General features: G+C 41.9%; 1 protein-coding gene across 1 annotated transcript; it reads left to right on the top strand.

The window, feature by feature from the left end:
* Window positions 1-1,568: 1,568 nt before the first annotated feature.
* LOC142397799 (NLR family CARD domain-containing protein 3-like) lies at window positions 1,569-14,679 on the top strand. Its single transcript, XM_075481514.1, has 8 exons — window positions 1,569-1,648; window positions 5,015-5,265; window positions 5,454-5,534; window positions 6,345-8,139; window positions 8,380-8,553; window positions 8,896-9,069; window positions 12,973-13,019; window positions 13,146-14,679. Exons 2-8 carry the CDS (start codon window positions 5,022-5,024, stop codon window positions 13,664-13,666), a joined length of 3,036 nt encoding a protein of 1,011 aa, XP_075337629.1. The 5' UTR covers window positions 1,569-1,648; window positions 5,015-5,021; the 3' UTR covers window positions 13,667-14,679.
* Window positions 14,680-19,735: the final 5,056 nt, after the last annotated feature.

The raw sequence follows: 19,735 nt of genomic DNA, 5'->3' as shown, positions 1-19,735 counted from the left end.
ATTTTGTCACGGTATGGGAATGAAGACAGGGGCGTTTGACTGTTACTTGGTGTTCGCAGGTACCATCATTATTTTTGTTTTGCTTTTTGAGGATAATAATTGGTAAATAATGATGAGTATGGGGTGATGGTGATGATGACCGATGGGGTGATCACATGTGTATAGTATGTATGTGTGATATATAATAGGTGAAGGTAATGGCTATGTGTTGCAGTAATGTATAGTATAGGTAAACATATGAATACTGTTGCACGTATGTGTGATATATAATAGGTGTATGTTATGGCTATATGTTGCAGTGATGTATATTATATGTAAACTTATGAATACTGTTGATGCAATTGACTACGGAGTATAGTGGCAATTAAAAACATGTAAACTGTTGCGGATTGGATGGGGGTGGGAGTAAATAAGCTTGTCTTCATCCCACTCCTTTTCAAGCTGGTATTCTGTTGTTTAATTTATCATTTGTTGTTTTCTATGCCCAGTGGGCATAAGTGACTGTTATTTATAAATATATATAAATATATTTTAAATTTATTTTTTAAATTCTGGCTTGAAATAAATAAACAAATACAAAATACAAATCATGTTATTAAGCGAGTTTAACCCAGAGGTGAAGAAACTGATCTCATATGTGGGGACTGAAACTGCACCACAGTCCTCCATCCATCCCACTTGTTTCTCCTAAAGAGGACTTTGTGTCTTGTTCAATGAGATGCTTTGGAATGACATTTGTTCCAGTGTTGAAATGCTCATATTTTCCCTCCACAGCCTGTAGGAGTGGCAGATCCAAGGAGCCCTTATGGGCCCAATTTAAAGGTATGAACAGATTATCTATTTGGTCGTTTTGACTGGAGGACAGTTTGGCCAAATCACATATGTGACACCATGGAGGTGTCAGGTGTGGGCCCAGCACAAGGTGACAGAAGTCAAAAGAAATCATTTAAATAAAAGAACATTTTTGACACCAAACAGCCAAACCATTAACTGTATCTTCCCATTGTGTGGAATATTTTGACCTCTTTCAGTGTAACACCAAGATGCTGCTGCTCATGTGAGAGTCCAAAGTCTCTGTGAGGATGATGATCACCTGTCATTTCATGAGACTCCAACATAAAGAAGCCGTTCATTGTTCAGTTTCAACAAACATTTGTCTTTTGCTCTTCACAAAGTGTTTCAAACTCCTCCATTTTCACACATTTCAAAGTGTTGTAGATTCAGTTTAAAATGGCCCTTCACAAACTTTCTCAAAAACAGGACAAAGATGACCACATCTGACTATTAACTTGATATCTAGTTCAAACTAATTAATCTGAAGCAGCAGAGGTGGAGTGTGTGTCCGGATGAGTTAAGGGTGAATTATAGTCAGCAAAAAACAACTGTGGAACGTTCATGAGTAAACTGACAGCAAAGGAAGAGAAGGACTGCTTCCAGCAGCTCATGTAGAGGAGGAGCAGTCAGTGCAGCTGTCAGCCATCAGCCGATGGACTTCCTGTTCTATGACTAAACAAACAGACCAAACAGGAAACTTTTTTGTCCCAGGTTTGAGGCTTAAGCCAAGATGAGCCTGTTATCATGAACAAGTTCCTTTCTGACTCTCACTTCTGATTTTCACCGTAAAAAAGCATCTTTCCTCTGTGTGAAGGTAATGTATCTAACACTTTGAGCGTTTCATTCTTTAAAGACTCTTTGCTTAGTTTGTTTACTGTTCTTGTGTTAAAATCACAGAAACATTCATGCTATGATGTTAAAGTAACTCTAAAGTGTCATCTCAGATTGAACTGTGTGTAATATCAGTCAGTATTAGAGATGAGATTAGATCTCTAGACATATACGTATATATAGACTATAAATAGTGGTTAATGTTATGGTGAGAACTCCATACAGTAGATTAGCTTTTTGTTTGAACCATTGTCTTTTTATTGTCTGTGCAGTGGAAAATATATTACTTTAAGATTTTTAAGCCCTAAAAATTTTATAATATTTCTGGGGAGATATTGATTTTATCTTTGCACATTAATGCAGTTAAAAAATGTCATTTGTATTATTTTAGTTATTTCAAAGGTTGTGGTTTTAGGTTGTGGTTATGGTGACAGCTATGAATTCAGCTACAAGTACAAAGGGCTTTGTGTTGTGGCTGGTGGTTGGATTGTCTGAAATCAGATAGCTTCATCCACAGTCACCATTTTATAGACTGATTTTTATTCAATTAAAGATGTTGGTGAGGATGTTTCATGAAATCACCGGTAAAACTGGGAGGGGTCCTCATGTCAAACACTGACTTCTTTGGAAAGTACAGACTGTCTTTGCTTTTATAACAAGTGTTTGAGTTCCAGTTTTTCTCACTTGAAGGGAAGCAAACACCAGCCCGCTTTCTTTGTGTGCTTGCACTGATGGTGAAATTTAATTGTGATGACAGAGTGTTGCAACACCACTCAGCAAAGATAAAAAAGGGAAGTAACACAACACTGGACGTTTATTGATTCGGGTTGGGGAATTTCTTTCTTGATGATGACATAGACAGATTTCAACACTATGATATTTGGATTGTAAAACTGTTTATCTATATACAGAAATTGGGATTAAAGGAACTGTATTAGGCTGGTTTAAGTCATATTTATTTGATATATTTCAGTTTGTTCTTGTAAATGAAGAATCTTCCTCACACACCAGAGTAAGTCATGGAGTTCCCCAGGGTTCTGTGCATGGACCGATTCTTTTCACTTTATACATGCTTCCATTAGGTAACATTATTAGACAGCATGGCATAAATTTCCATTGCTATGCTGATGATACCCAGTTGTACTTATCTATAAAACCAGATGAACCCAATAGGTTGGCCAGACTACAAGCATGTCTTAAAGACATAAAGACCTGGATGACTTATAACTGTCTGCTTCTAAAATAAGACAAAACTGAAGTTGTTATCTTTGGACCTGAGCGCTCTAGGGAGAAATTGTCTAGCTATATAGTTACTCAAGATGGTATTTCCTGGACTGCTAGTGCTACAGAGAGGAACCGTGAAGTTATTTTTGACCAGAATTTATCATTTGATTCACATATAAAACAGGTTTCTAGGACTGCTGCACCTTAAAGGTAAGTGGCATCTTCCAGTTTGGGGGCCTGCTAAAACTTTGCTGCTGCTAACAGGTGTGACACAATACAGAAGATAACATTCCTACCTCAGTTATTTGACTTGGTTAATTTGTCATGATATAATCATGCCAAAAGGGGGAATTGTTAAAATTGGCTTTGTTCTTAGACATTATGAATGAAATAGTCTCTGTACTTTTCCATGATGACCTAAAGTGATCCAGGAATGGGAAGACAAAACAATTGGGAAAGCCTGGGAAACCAAGGCCAGATTCACACACACACATTGTTTTGGCTGATCCAGAGAATACGACGAAGCATGTTGAACCTACTCATGTCCAATCATACTTGCTTGAGTGTGAGTCCAACTTATGTGAAATGATGAGGAAATGATAACCGGAAATCGAGGCTCAGTCTGACGGATTTCCTGCGGGAGCTCTGTTCCACTGAGCCCAACGCTGAAATGCTTGACACTTTATTTAACTTGAGATTCCTCCGGCTTGTTCTTGAGCTTCCATTGAAAGAATCGAGCTAACAGGAGGTAGCAGCAAGAAGAGTGGACAGACTGGTGAGGAGAGCTGGCTCAGTGGTGGGCACAGAGCTGGACTCTGGTGACAGTGGCACAGAGAAGGACCCTGGATAAACTCCTGTCCATACTGGACAACGCCCACCACCCTCTGCACATCACCTTCATCAGGCAGAGGAGTGTGGTCAGTGGCAGACTGCCATCTCAATCCTGCTCCACCAACACACTCAAAAACTCTTTTGTTCCAATGGCCATCAGGTTGAACAACAGCTCTAAGTGATGGCACTTCTGTATTTCACTGGTCACTTTATATTTCTAAACTTCCATCCATGCATCCATCCATTTTCTATACCCGTTGAATCCGTCGGTCGGGTCACGGGGGGGACAGGGGGGCCTATCCTAGCGGTCATTGGGCGAGGTCATTGGGGTACACCCTGGACAGGCCGCCAGTCCATCAGGGCCACACAGAGACAAACGAGACAACAAGACAAACAACCATGCACGCTCACACTCACTCCTAAGGACAATTTTATAGACACCATTTAACTTAACATGCATGTTTTTGGAGAGTTGGAGGAAGCCGGAGTACCCAGAGAGAACCTACGCATACATGGGGAGAACATACAATTTCTAAACTTGTTTTTAAAATTTTTATATTGTTTTGAAATTGTTTATAATTGTATAAACATTTTATTGCTTTATTATGTCTTGCTACTGGATGCTTGAATTTCCTTCGGGATCAATAAAGTATCTATCTATCTATCTATCTATCTATCTATCTATCTATCTATCAATCTACCTATATGATCCTCAAACATCCCATAGTTAAACTGCTATAGGCCTAGACTGCTGGGGGACCTCATTGGCTTTTATACTCTGTGGTTGTATCTGTCAGAGGTATATATAAATTATTGTATCTGCTCTTACAGAGCGCTCGTTTTCTATACAATCCTTTTTCAAATTTCAGTAGAAAAATTGTTTATTTGAAAACTTTTCAAACATCCACAGGGGATAAAAGTAATAGCATGGAGAAAGTATCCTTGATACCGACTGCATCTATGGATTCTCCACTTCTTAGATCACCAGCAGTTCTCTTTGACCACAGTCAGCTGACGTTGCTCTCTGGTTCACCTCTTGAACTATACGTCACCGTGATGTCAGAGCAAGTTGGGATCAAGAGGGCGAGAAGTGTGTGACGATCACCAGTGATCAAATCTGGGCTGGTATGAGAGTATGTGGAGCTAAATAACAAAGTTTTCTCATTGATAGCATTCCACTGCAGTCAATAACAGAATCCATCCAGAGCTAAATCATCAATGAAAACAGAAAAGATGTAATGAACAGTGGTTCTTTGTGTTCCTGCCATGAAAATGTCCTCTGATCTTTCTACAGGGCAAAGATGGAGACGCCTGTGAAGCAGCAGCTGCTGGAAACACTGGAGGATTTAGGAGAACAGGAGCTAAAACTTTTCCACTGGTACCTTCAGAATCCTGAGTTGCTGGATGGATTTGAAGCCATCAAAAAGTGTCGTCTGGAGAAAGCAGACAGGCTGGATACAGTGGATATGATGGTTGAGATGTATACCACTGAACATGTGATGGAGGTTACAAGTTCCATTTTTAAAAAGATCAAGATGAATAAAGGTTAGTCAGAAGAAGAGCAAAGCATCAAGATGTACGTGGTGGAGAATGCAGACGATGTTTTACAGCATGCATCAAACACTAAAAGCTTTACTGTGAAGGTTCAAACTTTATGGCTCTCTGATTTCACATAGTTGTTTTATGAAGAGGAATTCTTTATGATTGATTTCAGATTAACTTTCCTCCAACAGGACAAGCATCACAGAATGTGTTGGAAGGCCTGTCAACTGGAGCAGCTTCATCATCTTCATCATCTTCCTCAGCATCAACAGGTATGTGATGTCAGTAACTCAGCAACACAAGAAGCCAATCTGACTGAACTGTGAACACCAGAGCTACAGCAAATGACACACTATTCCTTTCAAATTGTCTTTGCTGAGTTACATCAGTGTGTAAACACACACTGAATGTGGTGCTGACTCTGTTTGGTCAGTGTGTTGAGCTTGCATAGAGGAAGACCGTCTGCTCTGTGTTCTTTGTGCAAATACGGCATGACCACTGTAAAAATTGGAATCACTATAACTATATTCCTGTAAGAGAAAAGTCTGACAGAAATGATTCAACAGAAATGATTCAACACAAGATGGCCTCTCAGAAACGTGTGTTCTGCAGTGACTAAGGCCACAAATGGAAGCAAACAGCACTTTCAGATGCTATCACTGTATGGGTCAAAGCTTCAGATTTCACTTCAACTCACCTGTAACTTGTGGTATCATGTGATAAATGGAGATGATGTACAACTTTTATTGTTGTTTCCACAGGGTTCACTTTCTTTTAACTGTTCCCACCTACAGGGTGTTTGAATGATTCTATGTGGACATGAACATTAAGATAATTTGTGTAAAATCAGTGAAGAATAAACACATTCTTTCATTCCCCAAACTGATTATATGTTGTGAGATTAATCTGAAATGATGAAACAGCAGCTTCATTTGCAGTAATAAATAAGACAAACATTTGAAAGAAGCACATTACAGTCACAAAACACATGATTTAACTTATTTCATGGAGTTTGATTCTTATTGACACAATAAACTGCTTAATGAAAGAAAAATAATTGCATCTCTTATTCTGTCTTTCAGAGGCTCTTAACAGGTGTCAGCCTAAGCTTAAGTCTAACCTGACAAAAAAGTTCCAGTGTGTGTTTGAGGGAATTGCTAAAGCAGGAAAGCCAACCCTTCTGAATCAGATCTACACAGAGCTCTACATCACAGAGGGAGGGACCGGAGAGGTCAATGATGAACACGAGGTCAGACAGATTGAAGCAGCATCCAGGAAGGCAGGCAGAGCAGAAACATCCATCAGACAAGAAGACATCTTTAAAGGCCCACCTGGAAGAGATGAACCAATCAGAACAGTGATGACAAAGGGAGTGGCTGGCATTGGGAAAACAGTCTCAACACAAAAGTTCACTCTGGACTGGGCTGAAGGCAAAGCCAACCAGGACATCCAGCTCATGTTTCCATTCACTTTCAGAGAGCTGAATGTGCTGAAAGAGAGAAAGTTCAGCTTGGTGGAACTTGTTCATCACTTCTTTACTGAGACCAAAGCAGCAGGAATCTGCAGCTTTGAAGAGTTCCAGGTTGTGTTCATCTTCGACGGTCTGGATGAGTGTCGACTTCCTCTGGACTTCCACAGCAAGGAGCCCCTGATTGATGCTACAGAGCCCACCTCAGTGGATGTGCTGCTGACAAACCTCATCAGGGGGAAGCTGCTTCCCTCTGCTCGCCTCTGGATAACCACACGACCTGCAGCAGCCAATCAGATCCCTGCTGGCTGTGTCGGCATGGTGACAGAGGTCAGAGGGTTCACTGACCCACAGAAGGAGGAGTACTTCAGGAAGAGATTCAGAGATGAGGAGCAGGCCAGCAGGATCATCTCCCACATCCAGACATCACGAAGCCTCCACATCATGTGCCACATCCCAGTCTTCTGCTGGATCACTGCTACAGTTCTGGAGGATGTGTTGGAAACCAGAGAGGGAGCAGAGCTGCCCAGCACCCTGACTGAGATGTACATCCACTTCCTGGTGGTTCAGGCCAAAGTGAAGAAGCTCAAGTATGATGGAGGAGCTGAGACAGAACCACACTGGAGTCCAGAGAGCAGGAAGATGATTGAGTCTCTGGGAAAACTGGCTTTTGAGCAGCTGCAGAAAGGAAACCTGATCTTCTATGAATCAGACCTGACAGAGTGTGGCATCGATATCTCAGCAGCCTCAGTGTACTCAGGAGTGTTCACACAGATCTTTAAAGAGGAGCGAGGGCTGTACCAGGAGAAGGTGTTCTGCTTCATCCATCTGAGTGTTCAGGAGTTTCTGGCTGCTCTTCATGTCCATCTGACCTTCATCAGCTCTGGAGTTGACTTACTGCAAAGAGACAAAAAAAGCTTTTTCTGGTACAAACTAAAAAAAGCAAAGCTAAAGCATCTCCATCAGAGTGCTGTAGGCAAGGCCTTAGAGAGTCCAAATGGACACCTGGACCTGTTCCTCCGCTTCCTCCTGGGTCTCTCACTGCAGACCAGTCAGAGGCTCCTACGAGGCCTGCTGACACAGACAGGAAGTAGCTCACAGACCAATCAGGAAACAGTCGAGTACATCAAGAAGAAGATCAGTGAGAATCTGTCTGCAGAGAGAAGCATTAATCTGTTCCACTGTCTGAATGAACTGAATGATCGTTCTCTGGTGGAGGAGATCCAACGTTACCTGAGTTCAGGAAGTCTCTCCACAGATAAACTGTCTCCTGCTCAGTGGTCAGCTCTGGTCTTCATCTTACTGTCATCAGGAAAACATCTGGATGTGTTTGACCTGAAGAAATACTCTGCTTCAGAGGAGGCTCTTCTGAGGCTGCTGCCAGTGGTCAAAGGCTCCAACAAAGCTCTGTACGTATAAACAGTCAGATGTTTGTTCTTAAATGCACTGGTTTGTTTTAATAGATAAAAAAAAGTAAGTTAAATTGTTTAAATTTATTGCAGTTTTATCTATAAAGTACCAGTTCATAGCATTAATGAAATTCCCAAAGAGGCAGGATCAACCCAACCATCCCTTTGGAAGAACGTGTCAATTATCATTAAAGCATTGATGAGGAAATCAATAGTTTTTATTAATTATTCTCTCATTAGCCTGAGTGGCTGTAACCTCTCAGATGAAGGATGTGCAGCTCTGTCCTCAGCTCTCAGCTCCCAGTCCTCCAGCCTGGCAGAACTGGACCTGAGTAACAACAACCTGCAGGATTCAGGAGTGAAGCAGCTGTCTGCTGGACTGAAGAGTCCAAACTGCAGACTGGAGAGTTTGAGGTCAGACTATATCAGCTTGTTAAATTGATCAAATCTAATATTTCTTCAATCTCAACTGAAGGAGTGTAATTTGCTATGACTTGTCAAATTATCTTTTGCTTTAAAAAATGTCAGCAGGATGTTGTAAGTCGAATATAATTTTCAGGAGAATGAATTGTTTTTCTTCACCTTTTTCTATTAATATCATTTAGTTATGGACCATCAATTTCTTCTGATTGGGTATTAAAGCCTTCGTTTCACAACCAAAATGTACCTGATCAAAACAGATTTGAAAGATTTTTTTGTTCCTGATATTTCAGAGCAGTTCTCTCAGAGTTTCTGTGTTGTTCTGTGTGTGTGCAGCCTGTCAGGCTGTCTGATCACAGAGGAAGGCTGTGCTTCTCTGGCTGAAGCTCTGACCTCCAACCCCTCCCATCTGAGAGAGCTGGACCTGAGCTACAACCATCCAGGAGCCTCAGGAGTGAAGCTGCTGATGGCAAAAAAAGAGGATCCACACTGCAAATTGGGAACTCTCAGGTATGGAGAGGACTACTGCAGCACAGTTTTTGATATGAGAAGAAAAGCTGGAAACATATTGTCTTTTACTCAGCCAGTGTGTTTATTCAAAGCTCTGTTTACTTTGTGCTTCCTCTCACTTACCATTTATGTGGGATCTTCACATCAACTGGCTCAGACAGCTTCAGCTTGTTAAATGAACAGTATTCATAACTTAAACTATTTCAGCTCAGAGATAAAGCCACCAGAACTAAATTTAACAATCCAGAATGCTCAAATTATCACCAGCAGAAAATAGATTTTAAAATGAGTTCTAATTCTCTGACATTGATCATAAAATATATTCTCTTTGTGCTCTTGCTCAGATGCAATAAAACTTTTTACAGTGTTTAATGTTATTGCTGGCAAATATGACTCTTCCAAAAACAATTCCTTTATGCAATCTAAATCCGTAATGCTGTCAACAACAGAGACCCAGTCTGGTCCAGGACTAAATCAATGGCATCCCCCGGACTGGTTCACCTTCAGGCAACACAAACATATCTGCAGCAGCAGGATTATGAGAGTCACATCACAATATTATCCATAAGCTCCCTCCCTAAAAAATTAACCGCAGGTGAGGTGATCAGCATCTGACGACCTGGTGTTAATTAAGAGTGGAAGTAAATTCTACAGAATCCACAATGGGCAAGAAAGGATAGATGAATATACATAACTGAGAGTAATGACCTAGAATATAAAACATAACATGACATCCAAACTGATGAACTAATATGGAACCACAACAAACTGCCTGAGGTGGTCTGTCTACCAAAACTCACAGAACTGGTAAGGAGGGCATTAATCAGAGAGGAAACAAACAGACCTGAAGGAGCTGGAAGGAGACTGGTGGATCTGCCCATGGAACACTATAACCTGTACAGAGCTGGGGCCTCATGTACAAAGACTTGCGTGGATTTCCTACTGAAACATGGCGTACTCTCAAACCCAAATGCCCTCCAACGTCAGATGTATGAATCTGTGTGCACGCATCAATCCAAGCACGTTTCGTTTGTACATCCCACGTACATTCAACGTGGAATTGAGCGCACATGTCGGAGCACCCGACTCCTCCCTGTCCACGCCCCTACTTAAATATGCAAATCATATTTAAATGAGCCCTGCACCTGTGATTCCCCTCTGTACGGTCAGAAAATAAAGAAAAAAGAATGAATAAGACGGGAAAAAATAACAACTTCACGGAAAGCAAGATGTCGGTGCTACTTTCTGAAGTGGAGGCCTGCTAAAATGTGTTCTTTGGCACACTGTCCTCCAGCATAAGCAGCAAACGCAAGAGTGGGCGGGATAATGAGAGTGGGTTAATGCTGTGGGGTAAGAGAAGCCACACAAGCAGAGGTGAAGAAGAAGTGGTCCGACATTAAGGTGGATGTGAAGCGGAGACTGGCTGCCCACCGCTGCAGTGTGGCCAAAACAGTCGGGTAGGGGGGGTGACCGACTCTGAACAGAGAGTCGGCGCAACTATGGGGACACTGCTCTCTCTGGGGTGGTGGGAGCTCAGGTGGGTGACTGATTACCCCCATGCTAAATACTGATGTTTTTGTGTAACTCACAACAACGTGTTCATACAGTAACGTGCAGAAGTGCGCCGGGGAAAAGGTGAGGCTGATTGAGACATCTCACACTTTACGCACGGGGTTATTAATATATGCCCACAGAGACGATCAGGGGCTTGTTAGAAAGATCTTAAACTGGAGTTTAACCAGCAAAAACCAGCAAGAAACTAACTTTAACCACAGACTAGTAATGATGCTGTGAAGACGCCAGAAATTGGGGGCGCACAGACTCAATGCTGTCAGGTTGTGGTGTGGAAGGGAGGACACGGATGCGGACTTTCAAAAAAAAGGTTGATTTATTAACAACAAAACAAAGTACCAACATAAAACACGGCTGAGCCGGAAAAAACATAGCTGTGAACAGAAACAAAGAACTTAACAAGGCATGGATAAATAAATACTTAGCTTCGAAAACGTGGAAATCATGGGACGCAGGAATCCTGGCATGGGTATACAAACTTGACATCAAACAAAGATTCGACAAACTGACAGGGGAGGCAGGAAACTAAATAGGGAGTGAGAGTGATTGGAGAGTGAGTGCAGCTGAGGGAAAAAACACAGGTGAAGTGAGTGAACTAATAAACAGAGTGCAGGGAAACTAAGGCATGACTAAAAACTAAACATGGACTGAAAAACAAAAGCATAACTTAAAACCTGAAAACTAAAAACGAGTCCTTGGACGTGACAAATGCGCGTCACAGGGAATAATATTAGGACAATTACACAATAAAGTTACTCACCAAGAAGCCACCCATCACGCACAGTGCCACCTTGTAAGTCTGTTCCCAACATGCTGTTACTCAGAATGTATGAATCGTGCGTTGAACGATGGCACCTCGCCACAATGTTGGTTAATTGCATTTATGCATCACATATGATCTGTACATGATCGAATGAAAATGTTTCCTGTTAACATACAAATTCATCATGTGATGGCGCTTTTATAACAATGGAAAACCGGCTCTCGCTTCAAATTGAGCTTTAATGTTGGCCTGGGAATTTGATATACGTGGCTGAGATACGGATAATTCTGTCCCACGCGGCTGGCATGGCTTGGGTCAGGGTAGACTGGCACAGTCCCAATCAGTTGGCCAGCTCCCCCTGGAATGCCCCGGTTGGAACCCCAGTGTGCACATCACCTGTGAGCACAGGCAGCGCATGGCTCCTCGCTGTGTTGCGCTCCAACGCCGGCCGCAGCTCTGCGCACAGTTCCAGGAGGATTTCCCTCAAAACGGCTGATGAGTCAGTCGCCATCATGTGCCAGCAAATCCTCTCTGTCTAGTGAACACACGCTCTCTTCGAATTGCACCATTTGCATTTCTAATACAGCTAAAGCAGCCATTGTTTTTAATGGTATGCATTGCACCACTTTGCGCTGCTTTTATATCCACTCGTGTAATTGCAGACACATGGGTGCGTTGATTGTTTATCAGTATTAATTGTTCATCTATCTCAAATGTGCACATCACTGTCTGAGCACTAATTGTTTTCACATTTATTCATTATAACAGTTTCCCAACATCACCTTAGGTGTCGCCAAAGAATCAGTAGCTGCAGAAACGTGCGTACGCCAGCCCTGAAGCTGCCGTGAGGCACCGCACATTTCCACGGTCTTTTCGTTCTTGATACATCTGATCGTTGACGTGAAAAGGTGCGTACGCCACTATTTTGTGCGTACGCACCCTTTGTACATGAGGCCCCTGGACTTTACTGGAGGGTGGCCAGAAAAAGCCACTGCTTACTGAAAAGTTTCCTAAAAGTCACAAGGCAGAACTGTTCAGTAATATAGACAAAAATCTACATGAAATTATTTATTTTCATTGTCCTGCCATAAGTCTTGGCAAACATCTGCAGCCAAATGAAAATCCAAATCCTTCTCCAAATCCATGAATGACAAAATCATAACTATTCCTAAACAAATTGGAATAGGATACATCAAGAATATCGTGATTTTAACATGATATCGATGTTATTTTTTCTTGCAATTAAAAAATAGGTTTGAATGGACGTTCCTAGATTATTCTAATGAAATGGTACCGTGTACATAAAACTGAACTGAAGTGAACTACACAGTATCCTTCCATAAAAGTGCAGATGTGTCTGATCTTATTGACGACCGTACAGTCTAAACGCTTAACCTCCTCTCTCAACGATGAGCCTTTATTGACTCAGTCAAACCTTCCATAGCCCCAGCAGAGATGTTTTCACAGTGGGTGATGACGGGGTCTACTCGTTTCTTTCTGCCTGATTCAGTAAAGATGAAAACAAACTGAAGAAAACTTGCTGCTCTGACCCCTCCCCATCCTTTCAGGGTGGAGCCTGCTGGAGAACGATGGCTGACACCAGGTCTGAGGAAGTGTAAGTGTGTTCTTCATCTGATTCATGACATCCAACCATCTTCACACTGTCACATCACTCATTGATTAAAGTTAACAGATGATAGATCAATAACTGCAGCTGGATTGTGTTTGTTCTCTCCTCCAGATTCCTGTCAACTCATAATCGACACAAACACAGTGAATATTAACCTCAAATTGTCTGACAACAACAGGAAGGTGACATTTGTGCAGTTCGAGGATCAGCCATATCCTAATCATCCAGACAGATTTGATTACTTGTGTCCTCAGCTGCTGTGTAGCAATGGTCTGACTGGTCGCTGTTACTGGGAGGTCGAGTGGAGTGGAGGAGTTGGTATAGCAGTGAGTTACAGAGGAATTAGCAGGCAGTTTCCTGATGACTCTGCCAATCAGTTTGGAAGGAATGATCAGTCCTGGAATGTAGACCTTTTTGACGGTTCACGTCTGAGTGAGAGACCAACATCCTCCTCCTCTGTCTCCCACAGAGCAGCAGTGTATGTGGACCATGCCGCTGGCGTCCTCTCCATCTACAATGTCATCTCTGACACACTGATCCACTACTACACCATCAACACCACATTCACTGAACCTCTTTATCCTGGATTTAAATTCACATTCTATGTTCCTGGTTCTGTGCGCCTGTGTTGAGTCTAGAACAAAGACTCTCTTAATGTCTGAGAAATACGCCCACTGTAGAACAGAAAGCTCAGTCTGTAAATATATTTACACTTTTTCAACTGAGACCATTCAGTTCATGTCAGCTGCAGTTAGTTTGCTGCACATGTGACAAACTGTGATATCAGAGAGGAATCACTGAGCTGATGGGTTAGTGAACTTATGATGATGAATTAAACAGAGCTGGCTCATTTGTCTGATACTTTCTTGGAGTAAAAATGACAAACTGAGCCCATTTCATTCTTCTAAGCTGCAGTAAATTTGCTGCAGCAACAAACTGTGATACCTGTTGTGTACTCACGTCTTTTTGGATTTATTTCCACCAAGATATCAGAAATAAGCCTTTCAGAGACTGCCAGGTTATATTACATGGCCTCTGTCTTTTCAGGGTAAAACAGAATAAATGTTAAACAGGCTTCTCAAGCCCAAGAGGAGCGTCTGTGTTTTGACATGATGAAAAATGTGAACAGGACATCAGACTGTTTCTGGATCATACAAAGAACGGATCACAGGAGAAGGAACAAAGGGACAAAACGGGACAATTTGACTTTCTACACAACACAAAAATGCCGTATTATTTAGGCATATACGTCAGAGCGTCGGGTCTGTTGAAATCCATTGCTTTTATATTCAGGTAAAGACCTCCAGAACCAAGTCTGAGAACTAAACTGACGTCTCAATCCAAAGAGAATACAGAAACATATTCTGACAATTATACTAACCACATATGAATCAAACCAGCCCTGTGATGGACTGGCAGCCTGTCCAGGGTGTACCCTCCCTCTCCCCCATTGACCGCTGGGATAGGCTCCAGCCCCCCGCGACCCGACCGACGGATTCAGTGGTATAGAAAATGGATGGCTGGATGAATCAAAACAGTTGATGGAAATCAAAATATGTTTGAAGCATAAAGAAGAGTCCTGTCTTTCCCTTTTTTTTTTTTTACATCTTATCATTAATTTATTTTGATCTTGTTTATTTTTTCTCTCTCTTTGAAACATATGTATTAAATCGTTAATGTATGAATGCATGCATGTGTGTATTCATGTGTGTTTGTGAAAATTATTTCCATGCACTTACTAACTGTTATTGTGGTTTAAGAACAAATAAAATATAGAATGAATATAATCAGTTTTCACACTTTATGTATGTTTATTTCTATTTCTACCACAAATGTACATTTGATTTATTATGGTTATTAAACCATTTTCATTCCCTCCATTATTCCTCATGAGTAGGAGCATTTAAGGAGCACGCTGCCAGTCCTTCGGCGCCTGAGTGTTAGCCATTCATGGTAAACTTCAAGCCTCCATGTTCGACTCTTGTATCTCCTGTGAATTGTTGTAAACAAACACAAATTTTGATATGAACATAAGAGCCGCGGGTTGGCCACCCCTGACCTAAAATATAACAGATAAAGGCAAGCGGCTTGAAATAATCTTACAATTGTCACAGAACTTGTCCACTGGTCAAGAGCTAGGCTATAGCATATGAGCAACAGCGCCTTCCGCCTCGCCATCCGAACTTTCCGTGGAACCGTGTGGCTCCAACTCATCCAGGTATGGCTCGGACTCTGCCACTTCGAAAAATGTGTCAGGATCCGAGGATGAATAGGAGTTGTCAGAATCCCTGTTGTGGCTATGACAGGTGTCAGGATCGTTCCGGAGTGTACGTCATAGGTCACGTGACGGACTAATAGGAAGCTCGCCAGCAGATCGCAAAAATCGCACTTTTAAAAGGCTGTACAAACTCAATTTCTCTATCATAATGATAAAAACCAGCTTCAAGTGACTATTTTGTATGTGTACTTTCAATGTTTTTATGTATATTACAGTATTTTCCAGGTGTCATGAGGTCTTTAAGTTAGCAAACTAAATTCAGCTAATAACTTTACTAATTTGGTTTAGATACATTAAATATACGACGCTGGTTAGTTCAGCGACCAAATCTATCTTCAATTCTTTACCTTAAGCATTCTATTAAGTCATATTTTAGAGAAATAACAATAATTACCTGATATGAATGCCTCACGTCTGGCAATCCTTTCAACTTCGAGGGAAAAAGGTAAAACGGTCGTGGAGACCACGTGGAGACGGGAAGGAAACCCCGTAGTAGGCGTGTCCATGAACATACAGTTGAGGAAACTTAATTTTTTGTGTTAGAATCTTTCTAATCTTGTTAGAAAGTTGAGGGAAACAAAAAAATCTTGTTTTGGTGAATCAAATGTCCTTGTTGACCAAATTCTGAGAATATGAGTTGGGCAAACATTAATTCATTTGTGAGATGACACAATTGTATTTCTGAATTAGCTTACAATACAATTGTGTGTAAGTACAACAACTGTAATTTCCTTTTTTTACAGTGTAAAGTGTCCTTGAGCGTTGAGAAAGGCACTTTTTTTTTTTTTTTTAATTAAATGTATTATTATAGTCCTTGCTGCAGCTGGCCCCGGTTCGAGTCCCGCATCGGACGGCCCTGTGCTCCATGTCGTTCCCCCTCTCCCTGCCCCCTATTTCCACAGCACAGAAAAGCTTACTTTAAAGTGCTTACCTTATGTATATATATATATTTTTTTATGTACAACAAAGATTCAGGTAAGTTTTTTCTTTTGCTCTAAGATTTAGTTTTTAAGAATTTAGCCGGAATGGCATGTTAAAGTTTAAATGGAAGATCAATTGTGTGGTGGCAGAAAGCGTTGTTTTCAGTTCATTGTGACACTCCAGATGTTATGCCCTTCCATATCCTGGAAAATAATTTTTTAATCCTCTTGACATACTTTCTATTGGATTTGACCTCGACAAGATGCGAGGGGTCTTCTGTCTTAGAAGGGGTGATTTTGTCCATGTCCTTTATGGCAAGATATTTCTCAGTGTCCATCAGCTTTAGCCTTTCCTAAGCCTGCTTCTTTCCTTTGCGGGATGTTTAGTTTTCAACTTTTGTTGCATGTTTATTACTGACAGTTGTAACCTTTCTGTCACCTTAAGTGCTCGTTTCAAGTTTGTACTGGATGTTCGATGATGATGATGATGTATACCTTTATTAATCCCCCAGGGGGAAATTCCATTTGGTCATGACAGACAACACAGAAACAAACAGGGAGAGAGAGTGTGACCAGGCAACGCAGCCTGCTTTGCAGGCGCCGCCAGATAAGAAGGAAGGGGAACAACATCGGGTGAGGGGAGGGAGTGCTGTCTTTAGCAGTGTCATGTAATGACCTTGTCTGGGTTTTTCCCCCATTCCCTGCAGATGGAATGCTAAAGTAATCGCAAGCCAGTGGCTAATGAACATGATTTCTATTGTCTCTGGGTATCATATACTAGGACTGTCAAAATTGCTTATGTTCAAATATTCCCTCTAAAAAAAAAAAAAAGGAAAAGAAACATTAAAACATCTGTATTTGCGCATTGTCTGATGCACATACGCATCTGGGGGCTTTCAATCAGCCAGGCGACGACAGCATTGTGTCAATAGCAAGACAAACTACAATGAGACATGACTACTTGTATAGGTAGTTTAAACATATTTGAGTTTAATATTATGCCATGTTCATTTGGGTGCACATTTTCAAGATGTAACCTCATGTTAATGGTGGTCAAATTCATGCAAATTCCCCTATTGTGACGTCACAATAGGGGAATTTGCATATACCTGTCGAGTCCCCACCCACTCCCCACCCTCTACATTAGTTGAAGATCTTGTATCGAGCATCGAGTATACGAGCGCAATGGCTACGAAAGGAAAATCACACATGAAGTTGTTGTGTTGTTGGCTGCACCTGTGGTGTGTTTCTGGAGACCCAGGCGTCCAGCAGCAGCTCCAGTCTCTGCCGGTGATACCTCCCGGTGGTTTTCACAGCCACGAACAGGTCAACCTGTGTGAGCTGCTCCACCGGCCGAGGGGGAGCGCTCCTCCGCGCCGGGCTGCTCACCGCTCCCTCTCCCGGGCCAGCTGCCTGAAATAAGTTGAGAGGTATCACCGACAGAGACTGGAGCTGCTGCTGGACACCTGGGTCTCCAGAAACGCACCACAGGTGAGTCAGGCTGGAGACTGCAGAAGCTCTGCACTGAAAACAAATGAACCCTTAATTCATAGGGAATAGATAGATAGATAGATAGATAGATAGATAGATACTTTATTGATCCCAAAGGAAATTCAAGCATCCAGTAGCAAGACATAATAAAGCAATACAAATGTTTATACAATTATAAACACTTTAAAAACAATCTAAGAATTAAAAAAAACAGTTTAAAAATACACTCTCAGAAAATAAAGTACAGAATTGTACCTTTAGGGGCACGATGGCTTGTCACTGAGGCAGTACCCTCTGAAGGATAGTTTTGTACCCTTATACTGAAGTAGCTTAACACAGACTGTCTATTATACCCCAGCATGTAGAAAAAAAGGGTACATATATGTACCTTTTACCACTTGAGTACATATATGTACCTTTTGGACCCTCAAAACAAAAGGGTAAACAGTACACGCAGCCGGAGGCTTCTCATGAGCGGGGCGGGGCGTGGCCAGCAACAGCTTATTTGCATAAAAGTGACAGAGCCCTTTAAACGGCTCAATTTGGGAGAGACTGAAAATGGCAAGAATAGAACTGGTGAAATCTCTTTATGTGAGAGTGATTTTGTGCAAAGAACTTCATGAACATGTTTTGTATAGACCATAGACCAATTCTAACTTGTTTAAAGAGGTAAAATATGTCTCCTTTAAGTCTCGTGTAGGATGAAAATCCCAACATGGGAAGATGCAATGATGCCATATTCAGTACCGAGCCTGTATTAAAGGTAGGGTATCCTGGATTTTGAGTCCAGCGAAGCTGCATTTTGAAAATACACAGGTCAAAAGTCCCAACCCCTTTCTTCAGACTTTCCCCCCAAAGGCACGCCTCTAGAGTACGTGAGCACGAAGGTGCACGAGCGCTGTTCTGACAACAAGCGTCGATCGTTGCTGTATTTAGTATGCTAACTATATGTTTAATAATGCTAGCCAAGCTGGCTCTAGTTTAGCTTCCTGCCAAGCTTCTGGGCACACGTAATTTGTTCACGAAGAAGGGTACGCGCACAGGGGGAAGGAGGAGCAGATTGCAGTTTGATAGACGCATCAGAACGCAATCATCGTTAACAGTCCGTTCAATATGACTGGATAGTTTTTTTCCTGGATTGTTTGTTCCAACAGGCCACTAAAACTTTTAATTGGTTGCAATGGGGGTGTGAAGAGTATTTCAAGCAATATGTACAGGGTCATAAGCCCTCCAGCTGGTGTCCCAGGTGAGATGAATAAAGGCCGCACACAGAGAGCAAGTCGAGACAGTTGGTTAAGAGGGATGTAAGACTCTGTTGAGGCACACAGAAGACACCAAGCAGAGGAGGGGCAAAGCTACGTAGCATAGGCTAATGAGTCACATGCAATTAAAGCTTGGAAAAGGCCAGCGAGTGCAGATTTAACCGAGGCACCTTCATGGTACAAGGGCAAGCAGGGCCACTGTATTGAGCGTCATCAAGTTATTTTGGTCTGGGTTTGTGTAATGCAATTCAACCATGAGGAGAAGGAAACATGTAGTGGTGGAATTTAAAGCAGAAGTATTCAGTTTGCTCTTCAAAAGCAGAGTCAGCCTCAGTGGCTGTGGTGAAGACTCAAATCTTCTATGAAGTGAAAACAATCCTCGAGTTAAAGTATTCAATACACAGACCACATTTTATTGGTCATGTTTATTTTGCCAGAGCTCAGCCACATGTTGGAATCTCCATGGAAGTGTCCATGAGAGTCACCTGCAGAAAACAGAAGGGGTCAGTATTGATACAGGAGTCTCAATACTTCAGACACTAGTCCAGCTTTACCTTAGTACAACTTCTGCCCTTTAGACCCAGTCTTGGAATCAAAGTGGTCAAAGGCATCCTGGGAGTATTTGGCGTACGAACTGGAGTCGCGGGCTCGTTGGTAGCCACTGCTGGACTGGACGACGTGGGATGAAGGGTATACAGCGTGCATCTCAGATGTGTCCTTAGGGACCTGGTCGGAGGTCCAGGCAGACTG

The sequence above is a fragment of the Odontesthes bonariensis genome, chromosome 2 (assembly GCF_027942865.1).
Source record: "Odontesthes bonariensis isolate fOdoBon6 chromosome 2, fOdoBon6.hap1, whole genome shotgun sequence".
NCBI classification, from domain to species: Eukaryota; Metazoa; Chordata; class Actinopteri; order Atheriniformes; family Atherinopsidae; genus Odontesthes; species Odontesthes bonariensis.
Note: the sequence above shows the minus strand (reverse complement) of the source record. Positions and strands in the feature narration are given on the sequence as shown.